General features: G+C 39.3%; 1 protein-coding gene across 1 annotated transcript in view; it reads right to left on the bottom strand.

The window, feature by feature from the left end:
• LOC128656839 (sodium-dependent multivitamin transporter) overlaps positions 1-23,982 on the bottom strand; it is a 339,096-nt gene that overhangs the window by 161,627 nt on the left and 153,487 nt on the right. The window contains exons 5-7 of the mRNA XM_053711005.1: positions 21,550-21,601; positions 18,251-18,318; positions 4,403-4,512 (exon numbers count right to left, since the gene is read on the bottom strand). Of these exons, the coding sequence (XP_053566980.1) occupies positions 4,403-4,512; positions 18,251-18,318; positions 21,550-21,601 (230 nt within the window). The remainder of the gene's footprint in view (positions 1-4,402; positions 4,513-18,250; positions 18,319-21,549; positions 21,602-23,982) is intronic.

The raw sequence follows: 23,982 nt of genomic DNA on the forward strand, positions 1-23,982 counted from the left end.
CTACCAGGAGGGGCAAAGTTTCTCAAACCTCAAAATGCCTATAAATACACCCCTCACCACACCCACAAATCAGTTTAACGTATAGCCAAGAAGTGGGGTGATAAGAAAAAAGTGCGAAGCATAAAAATAAGGAATTGGAATAATTGTGCTTTATACAAAAAAATCATAACCACCACAAAAAAGGGGTGGGCCTCATGGACTCTTGCTAATATGAAAGAAATGAATTTATCAGGTAAGTTCTTACATAAATTATGTTTTCTTTCATGTAATTAGCAAGAGTCCATGAGCAAGTGACGTATGGGATAATGACTACCCAAGATGTGGATCTTCCACGCAAGAGTCACTAGAGAGGGAGGGATAAAATAAAGACAACCAATTCCGCTGAAAAAAATCCACACCCAAAACCAAGTTTAAATCTTATAATGAAAAAAACTGAAATTATAAGCAGAAGAATCAAACTGAAACAGCTGCCTGAAGTACTTATCTACCAAAAACTGCTTCAGAAGAAGAAAACACATCAAAATGGTAGAATTTAGTAAAAGTATGCAAAGAAGACCAAGTGGCTGCTATGCAAATCTGATCAACCGAAGCTTCATTCCTAAACGCCCAGGAAGTAGAAACTGACCTAGTAGAATGAGCTGTAATCCTTTGAGGCGGAGTTTTACCCGACTCGATATAAGCATGATGAATCAAAGATTTTAACCAAGATGCCAAAGAAATGGCAGAAGCCTTCTGACCTTTCCTAGAACCGGAAAAGATAACAAATAGACTAGAAGTCTTTCGGAAATCCTTAGTAGCCTCAACATAATATTTCAAAGCTCTAACTACATCCAAAGAATGCAACGACTTTTCCTTAGAATTCTTAGGATTAGGACACAATGAAGGAACCACAATTTCTCTACTAATGTTGTTAGAATTCACAACCTTGGGTAAAAATTTAAAAGAAGTCGCAACACCGCCTATCCTGATGAAAAATCAGAAAAGGAGACTCAACAAGAAAGAGCAAATAATTCAGAAACTCTTCTAGAAGAGATGGCCAAAAGAAACAAAAAACTTCCAAGAAAGTAAATTAATGTCCAGCGAATGCATAGTTCAAAGGAGGAGCTTGAAGAGCCCCAGAACCAATTCAAACTCCACGGAGGAGAGATTGACTTAATGACAGGTTTTATACGAACAAAGCTTGTACAAAACAACGAATATCAGGAAGACTAGCAATCTTCTGTGAAAAAAACAGAAAGAGCAGAGATTTGTCCTTTCAAGGAACTTGCAGACAAACCTTTATCCAAACCATCCTGAAGCAACTGTAAAATTCTAGGAATTCTAAAAGAATGCCAAGAAAAATGATGAGAAAAACACCAAGAAATGTAAATCTTCCAGACTCGATAGTATATCTTCCTAGATACAGATTTACGAGCTTGTAACATAGTATTAATCACAGAGTCAGAGAAACCTCTATGACTGACAATCAAGCGTTAAAACTCCATACCTTCAAATTTAAGGATTTGAGATCCTGATGGAAATAAGGACCTTGCGATAGAAGGTCTGGTCTTAACGGAAGAGTTCACGGTTGGCAAGTGGCCATCCGGACAAGATCCGCATACCAAAACCTGTGAGGCCATGCTGAAGCCACCAGCAGAACAAAACGAGCACTCCTTTAGAATCTTGAAATCACTCTTGAAGAAGAAGAACTAGAGGCGGAAAGATATAGGCAGGATGATACTTCCAAGGAAGTGACAATGCATCCATGCCTCCGCTTGAGGATCCCTGGATCTGGACAGATACCTGGAAGCTTCTTGTTTAGATGAGAAGCCATCAGATCTATTTCTGGAAGTCCCACATTTGAACAATCTGAGAAAACCTCTGGGTGAAGGACCATTCGCCCGGATGTACGTTTGGCGACTGAGATAATCCGCTTCCCAATTGTCTATACATGGGATATGAACCGCAGAAATTAGACAGGATCTGGTTCCGACCATCCAGTATTCAAGATACTTCTTTCATAGCCAAAGGACTGTGATTCCTCCTTTGATGATTGACATATGCCACGGTTGTGACATTGTCCTCTGAAAAACAATGAACGACTCTCTCTTTAGAAGAGGCCATGAACTGAAGAGCTCTGAAATTGCACGGAGTTCCAAAATGTTGATTGGTAATCTCACCTCCTGAGATTCCCAAACCCTTGTGCTGTCTAGAATCCCAACGGTCCCCAACCTGTAAGGTTGCATCTGTTAAATCATAGTCAGGTCGGAAGAACAAAAGAAGCCCCCTGAACTAAACGATGGTGGGTCTGTTCACCACGTCAGAGTGTCGTAAATCGGTTTTAAAGATATTAATTGAGATATCTTTGTACAATAGGAAACTGATGACCTACATACCAAGCATTTTGTAATGAATGTGCCTCTATTAAAAATGGCTTTTATAAGCCAACATCAGCAATGTGAAGGGTATTAACCATCACCCCCCCCCTCCATTCTCAGTACTGACATAATTACATACTGAACGCCCAGGAACTTGAGTAAATCCTACAAAAATATTTAAAGTACAATTTACTTTGCCTGGTTTTCCTGTAATTTACTACTGTGCAAGAGGTCAGACCTGAGATACAGTAGATAAAGAACAATGCAGGGGCGTACTCTTTCATTGGTGTGGGCGGAATGGCAATCTGACTGGCTGTACTACCCGCATAAAACAGAATAAATAGCTTTACAGTTACACACGGTGTCCTGCAATATTTATAATATATTGTAGTACACAGTAACATTTAGAGTTCTCCAAGTATGCTGCCCTTTATGCTGAACCTGCAACATGTGTAACCAGTTAAAAAACATAATTTATGTAAGAACTTACCTGATAAATTAATTTCTTTCATGTAATTGGCAAGAGTCCATGAGCTAGTGACGTATGGGATATACATTCCTACCAGGAGGGGCATAGTTTCCCAAATCTCAAAATGCCTATAAATACACGCCTCACCACACCCACAATTCAGTTTAACGAATAGCCAAGCAGTGGGGTGATAAAATAAAAAGTAAAAAGCATACAAAAAAACATAATTTATGCTTACCTGATAAATTTATTTCTCTTGTAGTGTATCCAGTCCACGGATCATCCATTACTTGTGGGATATTATCCTTCCCAACAGGAAGTTGCAAGAGGATCACCCACAGCAGAGCTGCTATATAGCTCCTCCCCTCACTGCCATATCCAGTCATTCGAACGAAACAAGACGAGACTGGGGGGCGGAGCTATATGGACAGCTCTTGCTGTGTGCTCTCCTTGCCTTTCCCTGTGGGAGAGAATATTTCCCACAAGTACTGGATGACGCCGTGGACCGGACACACCAATGTTGGAGAAAACTTTAAACAGAAATATCTTATTTCCACATATAGCAGTTTCAGGAATGGGAAATGCAAATGCTAAAATTGGCAAAAAAAGCAAATAGAATAGCCCTCTGAGCATAATGAAGGCAAGGAGCATATAGGGAGGGAGGTAAAATAAAAAAAAATGTTGGCGCCAAGTATGATGCACAACGCAAAAGGAAGCTGAGAAATGTTTTGGCGCTAACAAATATCCGGAAATGACGCAACTCGCGTCAAACACAATTTCACGCCAAACAACCTAGCGTCAAATAAGACACAGGAAATGACGAACTTGCCTCATGACAGACGCACTATCGCCCAAAAATTCTTGCGCCAAAAAATAACGCAACAGCATTTTGTGCCTTTACGAGACTAATTTGCCAGCAAGTTTTCCAAGAAAAAAACAAGTCAAATTGAAAAAAAAAAGAAAAAAAAAAAGAAAAAAAAAAAGACTATACCCCAGGTAAAACAAAATTCCTAAACATGATTCCCATAAAACAACTGCTGGACTGCAAAGGGAAATACAAATAGACCTGACTCATGGCAAATATAAGTACAATACATCTATTTAAAACTTTATATTAATACATAAAGCGCCAAACCATAGCTGAGAGTGTCTTAAAATAATAATACATACTTACCGAAAAACACCAATTCACATATAGCAGATAGCCAAACCAGTAATGAAAACTATCAGCAGAGGTAATGGTATATAAGAGTATATAGTCGATGTGAAAGGGAGGTAGATGAACCCCTACGACAGATAATAGAGAACCCTTGAAAAGATTTCCCGTGAGGAAAACCATAACATCACACAGGCAATACTCCCTTCAGAATGCTTAGAAGCTCTTATCACAGAAGAAATCATAAAACTCAAGCACAAACTTACTTCACCACCTCCATAGGAGGCAAAGTTTGTAAAACTGAATTGTGGGAGTGGTGAAGCGTGTATTTATAGGCATTTTGAGGTTTAGGAAACTTTGCCCCTCCTGGTAGGATTGTATATCCCATACGTCACTAGATCATGGACTCTTGCCAATTACATGAAAGAAATATCTGTCTCTAATTTGTCAAAGGGAGATAGATGCTCAAGTGCATTTTCAAGATGAATATTCTTGGAACGCTCTGAAAAAGCAAAATCTATGAAAATCAGCTAACAAAAACCAACAACTTTTAAATGGGTTTAAACCACTGCTCACTGGCTACTAACTTTTTGGGTTATTCTCCATATATGTTTAGACAAATATCCCTGTCTGGCTCCTAAACATTCTTACTGGCTCCTAAATCTTAAACAGATTTGTCGACACTTGGGTTAAACCATTTATTTTTATGCAGAACTTCTGAAAAACATAATTTATGTAAGAACTTTGCAAAGCAGCAACTTGGTCCTCTTTGCATACTTTTACTAAATTCTACCATTTTGATGTGTTTTCTTCTTCTGAAGCAGTTTTTGGTAGAAAAGTACTTCAGGCAGTGGTTTCAGTTTGAATCTTCTGCTTATGTTTTTCATTAAACTTTATTCTGGGTGTGGATTATTTTCAGCAGGAATTGGCTGTCTTTATTTTATCCCTCCCTCTCTAGTGACTCTTGCGTGGAAAGATCCACATCTTGGGTAGTCATTATCCCATACGTCACTAGCTCATGGACTCTTGCTAATTACATGAAAGAAAACATAATTTATGTAAGAACTTACCTGATAAATTCATTTCTTTCATATTAGCAAGAGTCCATGAGCTAGTGACGTATGGGATATACATTCCTACCAGGAGGGGCAAAGTTTCCCAAACCTTAAAATGCCTATAAATACACCCCTCACCACACCCACAATTCAGTTTAACGAATAGCCAAGAAGTGGGGTGATAAGAAAAAAGTGCAAAAGCATAAAAAAAATAAGGAATTGGAATAATTGTGCTTTATACAAAAAAATCATAACCACCACAAAAAAGGGCGGGCCTCATGGACTCTTGCTAATATGAAAGAAATGAATTTATCAGGTAAGTTCTTACATAAATTATGTTTTCTTTCATGTAATTAGCAAGAGTCCATGAGCTAGTGACGTATGGGATAATGACTACCCAAGATGTGGATCTTTCCACGCAAGAGTCACTAGAGAGGGAGGGATAAAATAAAGACAGCCAATTCCTGCTGAAAATAATCCACACCCAGAATAAAGTTTAATGAAAAACATAAGCAGAAGATTCAAACTGAAACCACTGCCTGAAGTACTTTTCTACCAAAAACTGCTTCAGAAGAAGAAAACACATCAAAATGGTAGAATTTAGTAAAAGTATGCAAAGAGGACCAAGTTGCTGCTTTGCAAATCTGATCAACCGAAGCTTCATTCCTAAACGCTCAGGAAGTAGAAACTGACCTAGTAGAATGAGCTGTAATCCTTCGAGGCGGAATTTTACCCGACTCGACATAGGCATGATGAAATAAAGATTTCAACCAAGATGCCAAAGAAATGGCAGAAGCTTTCTGGCCTTTCTAGAACCGGAAAAGATGACAAATAGACTAGAAGTCTTTCGGAAAGACTTAGTAGCTTCAACATAATATTACAAAGCTCTAACAGCATCCAAAGAATGCAATGATTTCTCCTTAGAATTCATAGGATTAGGACATAATGAAGGAACCACAATTTCTCTACTAATTTTGTTAGAATTCACAACCTTGGGTAAAAAATTCAAAAGAAGTTCGCAGCACCGCCTTATCCTGATGCAAAATCAGAAAAGGAGACTCACAAGAAAGAGCAGATAATTCAGAGACTCTTCTGGCAGAAGAGATGGCCAAAAGAAACAAAAAACTTTCCAAGAAAGTAATATAACGACCAAAGAATGCATGGGTTCAAAAGGAGGAGTTTGAAGAGCCCCGAGAACCAAATTCAAACTCCAAGGAGGAGAAATTGACTTAATGACAGATTTTATACGAACCAAAGCTTGTACAAAACAATGAATATCAGGAAGATTAGCAATCTTTCTGTGAAAAAGAACAGAAAGAGCAGAGATTTGTCTTTTCAAGGAACTTGCGGACAAACCTTTATCTAAACCATCCTGAAGAAACTGTAAAATTCTCAGTATTCAAAAAGAATGCCAAGAAAAAAGAAGAGAAAGACACTAAGAAATATAAGTCTTCCAGACTCTGATACTATGTGACAGGCTCGTAAATCTGTATCTAGAGAGATATATTATAATCACAGAGTCAGAGAAACCTCTTTGACCAAGAATCAAGCGTTCAAACTCCATACCTTAAAATATAAGGATTTGAGATCCTGATAGAAAAAAAGGACCTTGCGACAGAAAGTCTGGTCTTAACGGAAGAGTCCACAGCTGGCAAGAGGCCACCCGGACAAGATCCGCATACCAAAACCTGTGAGGCCATGCTGGAGCTACCAGCAGGACAAACTAGCATTCCTTTAGAATCTTGGAGAATACTCTTGGAAGAAGAACTAGAGGCGGAAAGATATAGGCAGGATGATACTTCCAAGGAAGTGATAATGCATCCACTGCCTCCGCCCGAGGATCCAGGGATGTTTCTTGTTTAGATGAGAAGCCATCAGATCTATTTCTGGGAGTTCCCACATTTGAACAATCTGAAGAAATACCTCTGGGTGAAGAGACCATTCGCCCGGATGCAACGTTTGGCGACTGAGATAATCCGCTTCCCAATTGTCTATACCTGGGATATGAACCGCAGAGATTAGACAGGAGCTGGATTTCGCCCAAACCAAAATTCGAGATACTTCTTTCATAGCCAGAGGACTGTGAGTCCCTCCTTGATGATTGATGTATGCCACAGTTGTGACATTGTCTATCTGAAAACAAATGAACAACTCTCTCTTCAGAAGAGGCCAAGACTGAAGAGCTCTGGAAATTGCACAGAGTTCCAAAATATTGATCGGTAATCTCACCTCCTGAGATTCCCAAACCCCTTGTGCCGTCAGAGACCCCCACACAGCTCCCCAACCTGTAAGACTTGCATCTGTTGAGATTATAGTCCAGGTCGGAAGAACAAAGAAGCCCCCTGAACTAAACGATGGTGATCTGTCCACCATGTCAGAGATATCTTTGTGTAATCCCTGCACCATTGGTTCAGCATACAGAGCTGAAGAGGTCGCATGTGAAAACGAGCAAAGGAGATCGCATCCGATGCAGCAGTCCTAAGACCTAAAATTTCCATGCATAAGGCTACCAAAGGGAATGATTGTGATTGAAGGTTTTGACAAGCTGATATCAATGTTAAACTTCTCTTGTCTGACAAGGACAGAGTCATAGACACTGAATCTATCTGGAAAGCTAAAAAGGTTACCCTTGTCTGAGGAATCAATGAACTGATTGGTAAATTGATCCTCCAACCATGATCTTGAAGAAACAACACAAGTCGATTCGTATGAGATTCTGCGAAAATGTGAAGACTGAGCAAGTACCGAGATATCGTCCAAATAAGGAAATACCAAAACCCTGTTCTCTGATTACAGACAGGACACGAGAACCTTTGAAAAAATTCTTGTAGCTGATGCTAGGCCAACGGTAGAGCCACAAAACTGGTAATGCTTGTCTAAAAAGAGAATCTCAGAAACTAAAAGTGATCTGGATGAATCAGAATATGCAGATATGCATCCTGTAAATCTATTGTAGACATATAATGCCCTTGCGAAACAAAAGGCAGGATAGTCCTACAGTTACCATCTTGAATGTTGGTATCCTTACATAACGATTCAATATTGATAGATCCGGAACTGGTCTGAAGGAATTGACCTTCTTTGGTACAATGAAGAGATAGAATAAAACCCCAGCCCCTGTTCCAGAACTGGAACTGACATAATTACTCCAGCCAACTCTAGATCTGAAACACATTTCAGAAATGCTGAGCCTTTGCTGTGTTTACTGGGACACGGGAAAGAAAAAAATCTCTTTGCAGGAGGCCTTAACTTGAAGCCAATTCTGTACCTTTCTGAAACAATGTTCTGAAACCAGAGATTGTGAACGGAATTGATCCAAATTTCTTTGAAGAAAACGTAATCTGCCCCATACCAGCTGAGCTGGAATGAGGGCCGCACCTTCATGGGTACTTAGGAGATGGCTTTAGGTTTCTATAAGGCTTGGATATATTCCAAACTGGAAATGGTTTCCAAACTGATACCGCTCCTGAGGATGAAGGATCAGACTTTTGTTCCTTGTTGTGAGGAAAGGAACGAAAACGATTATTAGACCTAAATTTACCTTAGATTTTTTATCCTTTGGTAAAAAAGTTCCCTTCCCTCCAGTAACAGTTGAGATAATAGAATCCAAATGAGAACCGAATAATTTATTACCCTGGAAAGAAAGGGAAAGCAAAGTTGACTTAGAAGACATATCAGCATTCCAAGTTTTAAGCCATAAAGCTTTCATAGCTAAAATAGCTAGAGACATATACCTGACATCAACTCTAATGATATCAAAAGATGGTATCACAAATAAAATTATTAGCATGTTATAGAATAATAATAATGCTATAAAATTATGATCTGTTACTTGTTGCGCTAAAGCTTCTAACCAAAAAGTTGAAGCTGCAGCAACATCCGCTAAAAATATAGCAGGTCTAAGAAGATTACCTGAACATAAGTAAGCTTTTCTTAGAAAGGATTCAATTTTCCTATCTAAAGGATCCTTAAATGAAGTACTATCTGCCGTAGGAATAGTAGTACGTTTTAGCAGGAGTAGAGACAGCCCCATTAACCTTAGGGATTTTGTCCCAAATTATTCCATTCCCTGGAAATTCCTTCAGAAATAGCATCGGGGAGATAAAACACTTCTGGAATAACTACAGGAGATTTAAAAACCTTATTTAAACGTTTAGATTTAGTATCAAGAGGACCAGAATCCTCTATTTCTAATGCAATTAATACTTCTTTAAATAAAGAACGAATAAATTCCATCTTGAACAAATACAAAGATTTATCAGCATCAACCTCTGAGACAGAAACCTCTGAACCAGAAGAACCATTATCAGTATCAGAATGATGATGTTAATTTAAAAATTCATCTGAAAAAAGAGAAGTTTTAAAAGACATTTATGTATACTAGAAGGAGAAATAACAGACATAGCCTTCTTAATGGATTTAAAAAATAAAATCTCTTATGTTATCAGGAACACTCTGAAAATTAGATGTTGACGGAACAGCAACAGGTAATGTAACAGTACTAAAGGAAATTTTATCTGCATTAATAAGTTTGTCATGACATGCAATACAAACAACAGCTGGAGAAACAGATACCAAAAATTTATAGCAGATACACTTAGCTTGGTAGCTCCAGCACTGGGCAGCGATTTTCCTGAAGTATCTTCTGACTCAGTTGCAACGTGGAACATCTTGCAATATGTAATAGAAAAAACAACATATAAAGCAAAATTGATCAAATTCCTTAAATGACAGTTTCAGGAATGGGAAAAAAATGCCAGTGAACAAGCTTCTAGCAACCAGAAGCAATAAATAATGAGACTTAAATAATGTGAAGACAAAAAATGACGCCCATATTTTTTAGCGCCAAATAAGACGCCCACATTATTTGGCACCTAAATGCTTTTGGCGCCAAAAATGACGCTACATCCGGAACGCCGACACTTTTGACGCAAAAAAACGTCAAAAAATGACGCAACTTCCGGCGACACGTATGACGCCGGAAACAGAAAAAAAAAATTTGCGCCAAAAAAAGGCCGCGCCAAGAATGACGCAATAAAATGAAGCATTTTCAGCCCCCGCGAGCCTAACAGCCCACAGGGAAAAAGTCAAATTTTTTAAGGTAAGAAAAAATGATTGAAACAAATGCATTATCCCAAGTATGAAACTGACTGTCTGAAAATAAGGAATGTTGAACATCCTGAGTCAAGGCAAATAAATGTTTGAATACATATATTTAGAACTTTATAAAAAAGTGCCTAACCATAGCTTAGAGTGTCACAGAAAATAAGCTTACTTACCCCAGGACATTCATCTACATGTTGTAGAAAGCCAAACCAGTACTGAAACGAAAATCAGCAGAGGTAATGGTATATATATATAAGAGTATATCGTCGATCTGAAAAGGGAGGTAAGAGATGAATCTCTACGACCGAAAACAGAGAACCTATGAAATAGACCCCGTAGAAGGAGATCATTGCATTCAAATAGGCAATACTCTCCTCACATCCCTCTGACATTCACTGCACGCTGAGAGGAAAACCGGGCTCCAACCTGCTGCGGAGCGCATATCAACGTAGAATCTAGCACAAACTTACTTCACCACCTCCATAGGAGGCAAAGTTTGTAAAACTGAATTGTGGGTGTGGTGAGGGGTGTATTTATAGGCATTTTAAGGTTTGGGAAACTTTGCCCCTCCTGGTAGGAATGTATATCCCATACGTCACTAGCTCATGGACTCTTGCTAATTACATGAAAGAAAGCAGTGATTAATTGCGAAAATATACTGCATATATAAATGTGGTAAGTACAGGGCAGGGCCCACATCCTCTGGTATCAGTTATCACTCATAAAACCTCCTTGTTTTGAACAGATATTTTTTCTGTCTTAGAAGTGAATAAATATTTATCTGCCACTTTTTGCACAGATTTAAAAAAATAAATAAAAAAGAAAATAAGGTTACTCACAAGATTCTAGAAAGGCACAAGCACAGTATATAGCACTATGTGTAATTAGAGTTTTGGACATTTACACTGTGTTCTATGTATTCTGATTTACTTTAGACTTTGTTACAATTAAACTTTGCACAATTTTGTGTTTAATGCGTTTAGAGTCTGTATAAAGCAGTGTATTTAAGATTGGGATTTTACAAATTCTAAATGTGCTTTTTCTGTGTAACAAGTAAGAATTCTACTCTGTATATGCCTGTGTGTTTTTTTACAAATTGCATTGCACTTTATAGTTTTCCTATGTGAAATAAGACTGACAGCTCAGAGAGTGGGATGGACAGGGGCATTCCTAGGGCTTGCCACTCACGGCCCTCATGTTCTCTAACCTTTTTTACCTGCAGATCTCACTAATTTATTTAACCAGCTGCATGAATCAAGTTTGCTAAAAAATTATAATACACTTATTAAAAGGGACATGATACTCAAATGTTGAAGTACTTAAAGTGATGCAGCATAGCTGTAAAAAGCTGGATAGAAAATATCACCAGAACATCTTTATGTAAAAAAGGAATATATTCTCCACAAAAGGCTCCTAAGCAAACTGTAAAGTGACTTTAAGCAGCCAATCAGAATGCTAGTCCCAGGACTTGCAAGGGAGTGTGCTTCTGACATGTGCAGGCACAGTCATGTTACTTTCCTATTCAGTTTAAGGAAGTCGACTATGAAATCTCATGATATTTCAGTGACCTGCTGATGCTGAATGGCCATTTTTTTTCCAACTTGCAGCTGGACAGCAGCTGAAGTATAACTGTTCACTTACTATAGTGAGCAGAAGAAATTGTAAGGTAAAAACAGAATTTATGTTTACCTGATAAATTTCTTTCTCCAACGGTGTGTCCGGTCCACGGCGTCATCCTTACTTGTGGGATATTCTCTTCCCCAACAGGAAATGGCAAAGAGCCCAGCAAAGCTGGTCACATGATCCCTCCTAGGCTCCGCCTACCCCAGTCATTCGACCGACGTTAAGGAGGAATATTTGCATAGGAGAAACCATATGGTACCGTGGTGACTGTAGTTAAAGAAAATAAATTATCAGACCTGATTAAAAAACCAGGGCGGGCCGTGGACCGGACACACCGTTGGAGAAAGAAATTTATCAGGTAAACATAAATTCTGTTTTCTCCAACATAGGTGTGTCCGGTCCACGGCGTCATCCTTACTTGTGGGAACCAATACCAAAGCTTTAGGACACGGATGAAGGGAGGGAGCAAATCAGGTCACCTAAATGGAAGGCACCACGGCTTGCAAAACCTTTCTCCCAAAAATAGCCTCAGAAGAAGCAAAAGTATCAAACTTGTAAAATTTGGTAAAAGTGTGCAGTGAAGACCAAGTCGCTGCCCTACATATCTGATCAACAGAAGCCTCGTTCTTGAAGGCCCATGTGGAAGCCACAGCCCTAGTGGAATGAGCTGTGATTCTTTCGGGAGGCTGCCGTCCGGCAGTCTCGTAAGCCAATCTGATGATGCTTTTAATCCAAAAAGAGAGAGAGGTAGAAGTTGCTTTTTGACCTCTCCTTTTACCTGCATAAACAACAAACAAGGAAGATGTTTGTCTAAAATCCTTTGTAGCATCTAAATAGAATTTTAGAGCGCGAACAACATCCAAATTGTGCAACAAACGTTCCTTCTTTGAAACTGGTTTCGGACACAGAGAAGGTACGATAATCTCCTGGTTAATGTTTTTGTTAGAAACAACTTTTGGAAGAAAACCAGGTTTAGTACGTAAAACCACCTTATCTGCATGGAACACCAGATAAGGAGGAGAACACTGCAGAGCAGATAATTCTGAGACTCTTCTAGCAGAAGAAATCGCAACTAAAAACAAAACTTTCCAAGATAATAACTTAATATCAACGGAATGTAAGGGTTCAAACGGAACCCCCTGAAGAACTGAAAGAACTAAATTGAGACTCCAAGGAGGAGTCAAAGGTTTGTAAACAGGCTTGATTCTAACCAGAGCCTGAACAAAGGCTTGAACATCTGGCACAGCTGCCAGCTTTTTGTGAAGTAATACCGACAAGGCAGAAATCTGTCCCTTCAGGGAACTTGCAGATAATCCTTTTTCCAATCCTTCTTGAAGGAAGGATAGAATCCTAGGAATCTTAACCTTGTCCCAAGGGAATCCTTTAGATTCACACCAACAGATATATTTTTTCCAAATTTTGTGGTAAATCTTTCTAGTTACAGGCTTTCTGGCCTGAACAAGAGTATCGATAACAGAATCTGAGAATCCTCGCTTCGATAAAATCAAGCGTTCAATCTCCAAGCAGTCAGCTGGAGTGAAACCAGATTCGGATGTTCGAACGGACCCTGAACAAGAAGGTCTCGTCTCAAAGGCAGCTTCCAAGGTGGAGCCGATGACATATTCACCAGATCTGCATACCAAGTCCTGCGTGGCCACGCAGGAGCTATCAAGATCACCGACGCCCTCTCCTGATTGATCCTGGCTACCAGCCTGGGGATGAGAGGAAATGGCGGGAACACATAAGCTAGTTTGAAGGTCCAAGGTGCTACTAGTGCATCCACTAGAGCCGCCTTGGGATCCCTGGATCTGGCCCCGTAGCAAGGAACTTTGAAGTTCTGACGAGAGGCCATCAGATCCATGTCTGGAATGCCCCACAGGTGAGTGACTTGGGCAAAGATTTCCGGATAGAGTTCCCACTCCCCCGGATGCAATGTCTGACGACTCAGAAAATCCGCTTCCCAATTTTCCACTCCTGGGATGTGGATAGCAGACAGGTGGCAGGAGTGAGACTCCGCCCATAGAATGATTTTGGTCACTTCTTCCATCGCTAGGGAACTCCTTGTTCCCCCCTGATGGTTGATGTACGCAACAGTTGTCATGTTGTCTGATTGAAACCGTATGAACTTGGTCCTCGCTAGCCGAGGCCAGGCCTTGAGAGCATTGAATATCGCTCTCAGTTCCAGAATATTTATCGGTAGAAGAGATTCTTCCCGAGACCAAAGACCCTGAGCTTTCAGGGATCCCCAGACCGCGCCCCAGCCCATCAGACTGGCGTCGGTCGTGACAATGACCCACTCTGGTCTGCGGAACGTCATCCCTTGAGACAGATTGTCCAGGGACAGCCACCAACGGAGTGAGTCTCTGGTCCTCTGATTTACTTGTATCTTCGGAGACAAGTCTGTATAGTCCCCATTCCACTGACTGAGCATGCACAGTTGTAATGGTCTTAGATGAATGCGCGCAAAAGGAACTATGTCCATCGCCGCTACCATCAACCCGATCACTTCCATGCACTGAGCTATGGAAGGAAGAGGAACGGAATGAAGTATCCGACAAGAGTCTAGAAGTTTTGTTTTTCTGGCCTCTGTTAGAAAGATCCTCATTTCTAAGGAGTCTATAATTGTTCCCAAGAAGGGAACCCTTGTTGACGGGGATAGAGAACTCTTTTCCACGTTCACTTTCCAGCCGTGAGATCTGAGAAAGGCCAGGACAATGTCCGTGTGAGCCTTTGCTTGAGGAAGGGACGACGCTTGAATCAGAATGTCGTCCAGGTAAGGTACTACTGCAATGCCCCTTGGTCTTAGCACCGCTAGAAGGGACCCTAGTACCTTTGTGAAAATCCTTGGAGCAGTGGCTAATCCGAAAGGAAGCGCCACGAACTGGTAATGTTTGTCCAGGAATGCAAACCTTAGGAACCGATGATGTTCCTTGTGGATAGGAATATGTAGATATGCATCCTTTAAATCCACCGTGGTCATGAATTGACCCTCCTGGATGGAAGGAAGAATAGTTCGAATGGTTTCCATCTTGAAAGATGGAACCTTGAGAAACTTGTTTAAGATCTTGAGATCTAAGATTGGTCTGAACGTTCCCTCTTTTTTGGGAACTATGAACAGATTGGAGTAGAACCCCGTCCCTTGTTCTCTTATTGGAACAGGATGAATCACTCCCATTTTTAACAGGTCTTCTACACAATGTAAGAACGCCTGTCTTTTTATGTGGTCTGAAGACAACTGAGACCTGTGGAACCTCCCCCTTGGGGGAAGTCCCTTGAATTCCAGGAGATAACCCTGGGAGACTATTTCTAGCGCCCAAGGATCCAGAACATCTCTTGCCCAAGCCTGAGCGAAGAGAGAGAGTCTGCCCCCCACCAGATCCGGTCCCGGATCGGGGGCTAATATTTCATGCTGTCTTGGTAGCAGTGGCAGGCTTCTTGGCCTGCTTTCCCTTGTTCCAGCCTTGCATTGGTCTCCAAGCTGGCTTGGCTTGAGAAGTATTACCCTCTTGCTTAGAGGACGTAGCACTTTGGGCTGGTCCGTTTTTACGAAAGGGACGAAAATTAGGTCTATTTTTCGCCTTGAAAGGCCGATCCTGAGGAAGGGCGTGGCCCTTGCCCCCAGTGATATCCGAGATAATCTCTTTCAAGTCAGGGCCAAACAGCGTTTTCCCCTTGAAAGGAATGTTTAGTAGCTTGTTCTTGGAAGACGCATCAGCCGACCAAGATTTCAACCAAAGCGCTCTGCGCGCCACAATAGCAAACCCAGAATTCTTAGCCGCTAACCTAGCCAATTGCAAAGTGGCGTCTAGGGTGAAAGAATTAGCCAATTTGAGAGCATTGATTCTGTCCATAATCTCCTCATAAGGAGGAGGATCACTATCGAGCGCCTTTATCAGCTCATCAAACCAGAAACATGCGGCTGTAGTGACAGGGACAATGCATGAAATTGGTTGTAGAAGGTAACCCTGCTGAACAAACATCTTTTTAAGCAAACCTTCTAATTTTTTATCCATAGGATCTTTGAAAGCACAACTATCCTCTATGGGTATAGTGGTGCGTTTGTTTAAAGTAGAAACCGCTCCCTCGACCTTGGGGACTGTCTGCCATAAGTCCTTTCTGGGGTCGACCATAGGAAACAATTTTTTAAACATGGGGGGAGGGACGAAAGGAATACCGGGCCTTTCCCATTCTTTATTAACAATGTCCGCCACCCGCTTGGGTATAGGAAAAGCTTCTGGGAGCTCCGGCACCTCTAGGAACTTGTCCATTTTACATAGTTTCTCTGGGATGACCAACTTTTCACAATCATCCAGAGTGGATAATACCTCCTTAAGCAGAATGCGGAGATGTTCCAACTTAAATTTAAATGCAATTACATCAGGTTCAGCCTGTTGAGAAATGTTCCCTGAATCAGTAATTTCTCCCTCAGACAAAACCTCCCTGGCCCCCTCAGATTGGGTTAGGGGCCCTTCAGAGATATTAATATCAGCGTCGTCATGCTCTTCAGTAACTAAAACAGAGCAGCCACGCTTACGCTGACAAGGGTTCATTTTGGCTAAAATGTTTTTGACAGAATTATCCATTACAGCCGTTAATTGTTGCATAGTAAGGAGTATTGGCGCGCTAGATGTACTAGGGGCCTCCTGAGTGGGCAAGACTCGTGTAGACGAAGGAGGGAATGATGCAGTACCATGCTTACTCCCCTCACTTGAGGAATCATCTTGGGCATCATTGTCATTATCACATAAATCACATTTATTTAAATGAACAGGAATTCTGGCTTCCCCACATTCAGAACACAGTCTATCTGGTAGTTCAGACATGTTAAACAGGCATAAACTTGATAATAAAGTACAAAAAACGTTTTAAAATAAAACCGTTACTGTCACTTTAAATTTTAAACTGAACACACTTTATTACTGCAATTGCGAAAAAACATGAAGGAATTGTACAAAATTCACCAAATTTTCACCACAGTGTCTTAAAGCCTTAAAAGTATTGCACACCAAATTTGGAAGCTTTAACCCTTAAAATAACGGAACCGGAGCCGTTTTAACACTTTAACCCCTTTACAGTCCCTGGTATCTGCTTTGCTGAGACCCAACCAAACCCAAAGGGGAATACGATACCAAATGACGCCTTCAGAAAGCCTTTTCTAAGTATCAGAGCTCCTCTCACATGCGACTGCATGCCATGCCTCTCAAAAACAAGTGCGCCACACCGGCGCGAAAATGAGGCTCTGCTTATGCTTTGGGAAAGCCCCAGAGAAATAAGGTGTCTAATACAGTGCCTGCCGATATTATAATATCAATATACCCAGATAAAATGATTCCTCAAGGCTAAATATGTTTTAAAAATGAATCGATTTAGCCCAGAAAAGTCTACATTCTTAATAAGCCCTTATGAAGCCCTTATTTACCATCGTAATAAACATGGCTTACCGGATCCCATAGGGAAAAATGACAGCTTCCAGCATTACATCGTCTTGTTAGAATGTGTCATACCTCAAGCAGCAAGAGACTGCACACTGTTCCCCCAACTGAAGTTAATTGCTCTCAACAGTCCTGTGTGGAACAGCCATGGATTTTAGTTACGGTGCTAAAATCATTTTCCTCATACAAACAGAAATCTTCATCTCTTTTCTGTTTCTGAGTAAATAGTACATACCAGCACTATTTTAAAATAACAAACTCTTGATTGAATAATAAAAACTACAGTTAAACACTAAAAAACTCTAAGCCATCTCCGTGGAGATGTTGCCTGTACAACGGCAAAGAGAATGACTGGGGTAGGCGGAGCCTAGGAGGGATCATGTGACCAGCTTTGCTGGGCTCTTTGCCATTTCCTGTTGGGGAAGAGAATATCCCACAAGTAAGGATGACGCCGTGGACCGGACACACCTATGTTGGAGAAATATCTTCATTTTTTACGTTCAGGTGATATTTTCATGTCATCTGTTTACAGACATGCTGCATCATTTCAAGCGATTTAGTATATGAGTCGTATGTCCCTTTAACTGTCAGAAAATCAATTCATAAAAACTAGATCCAAATAGAAGTTAAATGTTAATGTGTATTTACATCAAACTGATTTTTTTTTTTTTTATCTGTGTCAGGAGACACTGTCTATACATTTCTTATATTTGGCTGCTTGGGGTTCAGCAAGCTTTCTTTACTTTATGGTCAGCTTAAAAAAACAGCTGAAAAAATATTTTCTGTGAGAAACACTTCCATTTGTATTCATGATGTAAGAAGATTTGTAAGGGATATGAAAGTTTCTACATCAGTATACTACAGCAACACATTTTGCAATAATAGAAAAATAAAAGGACTGTAAAAACAAATGCTGTTTTAACTTTAAAAAAAAAAAAAAAAAAAAAACCCACAGATGCAAATCTGAGCACGTACATAGCCACTCAACATGCATGGCTTCATATCTTTAAAACTAGGATAGATCATGTACTATAGAGAGCATTATAACTCACCAGAGTAGTGTACAGAGTGCAGACTAGCCCCATAGATAACACTGCCCCCCAAAGGCTAAATCCAGTAACTGCAACAAAACAAATTAGAAATCATTAACATAAGAATGACTGATGTATAAATAGGGAATACTGTAGTGCACTTTATTAATAAACATTCTGTTTTGGAAAGTTACCAAAAGTAAAGAAAAAGTAATTTCTCTAATGAGAATCACTGTTCTATTTAGTGCAAAGTCAAACCTCCTAAAAGGGAAATGAAACAAAAAATGTTTCCAATATATATAAATATTGTTTAGTTCTGGCTGCATTAAGATTATGCCATAAATGGAGCACTATATCTCAGCAGTTCGTGCAAACACCAGTGCCATCTTGTTTTCTTGAACATATATAAAACTGCATTCTTACAAAACTGCCACCATACAGTGCTTCAGTCACATGCACACTCCTGACCCTTCCTAGCTGCTTTTCAGCAAAGTGAACTTAAAGGGACAGTCTAGTCAAAATCAAACTTTCATGATTCAGATAGGGCATGTAATTTTAAACAACTTTCCAATTTACTTCTATTATCTAATTTGCTAAATTATTTAGATATCCTTTGTTGAAGAAATAGCAATGCACATGTGTGAGCCAATCACACAAGGCCTCTATGTGCAGCAACCAATAAGCAGCTACTGAACATATCTAGATATGCTTTTCAGCAAGTGATATCAAGAGAATGAAGCAAATTAGATAATAGAAGTAAATTAGAAAGTTGTTTAAAATGACATGCTCTTTCTAAATCACGAAAGAAAAAATGTGGGTTTCATGTCTCTAAGTCTGTTCTTTTTTAAATAGTACTCTATCTGAATCAAGAACTAATTTGGAGTTTCATGTCCCTTTCATTTTGGAAAACAAAACAAAATTGTAATATACATTATTTTGCATGCATCATGTCTCTGAAAAGAAGCTTGAGTACCTCCATCGCACAAAAGCAACACAGTAATTACTTAGCACATGCTCACATACATCTGTCTCTAATTGTCCAAAGGAGATCATGAACTATCAGGCTTTTCAAGAGGTGTATCCCTGAATTGCACTTAATTTGCAAAAACTTGTAAATTGTGCTCACAAAATGACACTGTTAAATTCTTTAAAGCTGGGCTTGGCAAGCCTGGCACTAGAGCACCACTGGCACCTTACAATTAGGCCCTGGAGCCACTAAGACACACATGGGTGCCCCCATGTAACCCAACAGGCTACAGCCAGCCTCTTAAATTTAGCCTGGGGGCTGGATCCTTTCTAGGACGATTAGCTGGGAATGACAATCCCTATAGGACATGTGGATCGACCAATGTGTTCTGCCCTCTTCATGGGCCCTTACAATGTTAATTTGCTGTAGACCTAGCTACCTTCTGTAGGGCAGCTTTTTTGTCCCCACAGTTACATACTTCATGGTGGTCCCCTGGCTGCTATAATTTATTGTGGTGGAGTCATCTGCTGGGTTTGAAGCAGGTACAAGATGGGAATGGAGCCTAATCAAAAGCACATAACCTGGATAGCATGCTGCATAGAGCGATCCTGAGGTGCTAGGGCTGAGATGGATTGGGATTTGCACTGTGAAAACCTCTTGTATATTTGTGTTCTCGTGGTGGGGAGTGCTAACGGGAGCCAGCAGGGAGGGGTGAGCTGCCACCATAAGCAGATCACTAGCTTTTGCGTGCAGATCGGAGACCCCTTAAGAACTAACCACCTAGGTAGAAACAAAGGATTTTGTCTGTGGTCCAGTGTCACAAGACACTGAAAAATGCATAACTAAGGTAATGTAATACTAGAATTTGTGTGGGGATGGAAATAATTATACCGCATTAGAGTGAGTATTTTGCAAGTCTTGGACTCTTATTGGTGTGTGGTCCGCATAGTGGAACACGGAAAATGCCACACGAAAGAAAAAAAAAAAAGAAAGAGAAAAAAAAAAGAGAAAGAGAAAAAAAAAAGAGAAAGAGAAAAAAAAAAGAGAAAGAGAAAAAAAAAAAGAAAGAAAAAAAAAAGAGAAAAAAAAAAAGAAAAAAAAAAAGAGAAAAAAAAAAAGAGAAAGAGAAAAAAAAAAGAGAAAAAAAAAAAGGGAAAAAAAAAAAGGAAAGAGAAAAAAAAAGGAAAGAGAAAAAAAAGGAAAGAGAAAAAAAAAAGAAAGAGAAAAAAAAAGAAAGAGAAAAAAAAAGAAAGAGAAAAAAAAAGAAAGAGAAAAAAAAAGAAAGAGAAAAAAAAAGAAAAAGAAAAAAAAAGAAAAAGAAACGTGAATAGTATGATTTGCACATTACTTTTATCACAAACTGCCAGCAGAGGTTTTCAACCTTTGTCTATTAAAAAGTTTGCGAAACAATTTTTTATATATTCTTGTCATACCCCAATAACTTGCTCAATGTAAGAATATAAATACCCCAATAACTTGCTCAATGTAAGAATATAAATACCCCAATAACTTGCTTATTGTAAGAATATAAATACCCCAATAACTTGCTCATTGTAAGAATATAAATACCCCAATAACTTGCTCATTGTAAGAATATAAATACCCCAATAACTTGCTCATTGTAAGAATATAAATACCCCAATAACTTGCTCATTGTAAGAATATAAATACCCCAATAACTTGCTCATTGTAAGAATATAAATACCCCAATAACTTGCTCAATGTAACAATATAAATACCCCAATAACTTGCTCAATGTAACAATATAAATACCGCAATAACTTGCTTATTGTAAGAATATAAATACCCCAATAACTTGCTCATTGTAAGAATATAAATACCCCAATAACTTGCTCAATGTAACAATATAAATACCCCAATAACTTGCTCAATGTAACAATATAAATACCCCAATAACTTGCTCAATGTAACAATATAAATACCCCAATAACTTGCTCAATGTAACAATATAAATACCCCAATAACTTGCTCAATGTAACAATATAAATACCCCAATAACTTGCTCAATGTAACAATATAAATACCCCAATAACTTGCTCAATGTAAAATCATAAAATTGTTTGAACACAATGAAAATAACAGTACAGTGCTAAAAGAGGAAATATTTCATTTGAACCTCAGTAGTTCTGCATGGCAGCTCATTTGATTGATAGTGTAAGCGACAAGTGTACAGTCAAAACGTCTCTAAAAAAAAAGTCTAACATTTATTTTAAATGGTTTGATTAAATACTTTAAAGTGCTCATATAAGAAATACCAGAAACGTAAAAAATTGAAATGTACATTTACTTATCTCTTACAAAGAAACAGACCCAACAAGACCTTATACATTACCAGCATTAAAGGCCAGTGCAGGTGCATATAGAACAACTCCCATGTAAATCACCTACAAGACGGTAGAAAAATGTAGTCAGTATCTAAACAATATAAATTTATTAACAATAGATGGTTATTTCACAACAAAATGTCTAACCGGTGTAATAACTAATAAGCTAATATGTTCTCACACAGAAGATTAAAAAGTGGTAAAAAAAACATAATTTATGTAAGAACTTACCTGATAAATTCATTTCTTTCATATTGGCAAGAGTCCATGAGCTAGTGACGTATGGGATATACATTCCTACCAGGAGGGGCAAAGTTTCCCAAACCTCAAAATGCCTATAAATACACCCCCCACCACACCCACAATTCAGTTTAACGAATAGCCAAGAAGTGGGGTGATAAGAAAGGAGCGAAAGCATCAACAAGGAATTGGAATAATTGTGCTTTATACAAAAAAAATCATAACCACCATAAAAAGGGTGGGCCTCATGGACTCTTGCCAATATGAAAGAAATGAATTTATCAGGTAAGTTCGTACGTAAATTATGTTTTCTTTCATGTAATTGGCAAGAGTCCATGAACTAGTGACGTATGGGATAGCAAATACCCAAGATGTGGAACTCCATGTAAGAGTCACTAGAGAGGGAGGGATAAAAATAAAGACGGTCAATTCTGCTGAAAAATTAATCCACAACCCAAATCAAAAGTTTTAATCTTTATAATAAAAAAAACTGAAATTATAAGCAGAAGAATCAAACTGAAGCAGCTGCCTGAAGTACTTTTCTACCAAAAACTGCTTCTGAAGAAGAGAAAACATCAAAATGGTAGAATTTAGTAAAAGTATGCAAAGAAGACCAAGTGACTGCTTTGCAAATCTGATCAACAGAAGCTTCATTCTTAAAAGCCCAGGAAGTAGAAACTGACCTAGTAGAATGAGCCGTAATCCTCTGAGGCGGGGATTTACCTGACTCCAAATAAGCATGACGAATCAAAAGCTTTAACCAAGATGCCAAAGAAATGGCAGAAGCCTTCTGACCTTTCCTAGCACCAGAAAAGATAACAAATAGACTAGAAGTCTTTCTGAAATCTTTAGTAGCTTCAACATAATATTTCAAAGCTCTTACCACATCCAAAGAATGTAAAGATCTCTCCAGAGAATTCTTAGGATTAGGACACAAGGAAGGGACAACAATTTCTCTACTAATGTTGTTGGAATTCACAACTTTAGGTAAAAATTTAAATGAAGTCCGCAAAACCGCCTTATCCTGATGAAAAATCAGAAAAGGAGACTCACAAGAAAGAGCAGATAATTCAGAAACTCTTCTAGCTGAAGAGATGGCCAAAAGGAACAATACTTTCCAGGAAAGTAATTTAATGTCCAAAGAATGCATAAGCTCAAACGGAAGGGCCTGCAAATCCCTCAAAACCAAATTAAGACTCCAAGGAGGAGAAATTGGCTTAATGACAGGCTTGATATGAACCAAAGCCTGAACAAAACAATGAATATCAGGAAGATTAGCAATCTTTCTGTGAAACAGAACAGAAAGAGAAGATTTGTCCTTTCAAGGAACTTGCAGACAAACCCTTATCCAAACCATCCTGAAGAAACTGTAAAATCCTAGGAATTCTAAAAGAATGCCAAGATAATTTACGAGAAGAACACCATGAAATGCAAGTCTTCCAAACTCGGTAATAAATCTTTCTAGACACAGATTTGCGAGCCTGCAACATAGTATCAATCACTGAGTCAGAGAAACCTCTATGACTAAGAACTAGGAATTCAATCTCCATACCTTCTAATTTAATTATTTGAGATCCTGATGGAAAAAAGGACCTTGAGATAGGTCTGGCCTTAACGGAAGTGGCCAAGGTTGGCAACTGGACATCTGAACAAGATCCGCATACCAAAATCTGTGTGGTCATGCTGGAGCCACCAGTAGTACAAATGAACGCTCCATTATGATTTTGGAAATAACTCTTGGAAGAAGAACTAGAGGCGGAAAGAGATAAGCAGGTTCATAATTCCAAGGAAGTGACAACACATCCACTGCTTCCGCCTGAGGATCCCTGGACCTGGACAGGTACCTGGGAAGTTTCCTGTTAAGATGAGAAGCCATCCGATCTATTTCTGGAAGCCCCCACATCTGAACAATCTGAATCAACACATCTGGGTGAAGAGACCATTCTCCCGGATGTAAGGTCTGGCGACTGAGATAATCCGCTTCCCAATTGTCTATACCTGGGATATGGACCACAGAGATTAGACAGGAACTGGATTCCGCCCATGCAAGTATCCAAGATACTTCTTTGATAGCTAGAGGACTGTGAGTCCCACCTTGATTGACATACGCCACGGTTGTGACATTGTCTGTCTGAAAACAAATAAACTATTCTTTCTTCAGAAGAGGCCAAAACTGAAGAGCTCAGAAAATCGCACAGAGT

Source organism: Bombina bombina, chromosome 4 (genome assembly GCF_027579735.1).
Source record: "Bombina bombina isolate aBomBom1 chromosome 4, aBomBom1.pri, whole genome shotgun sequence".
Lineage (NCBI taxonomy): Eukaryota > Metazoa > Chordata > Amphibia > Anura > Bombinatoridae > Bombina > Bombina bombina.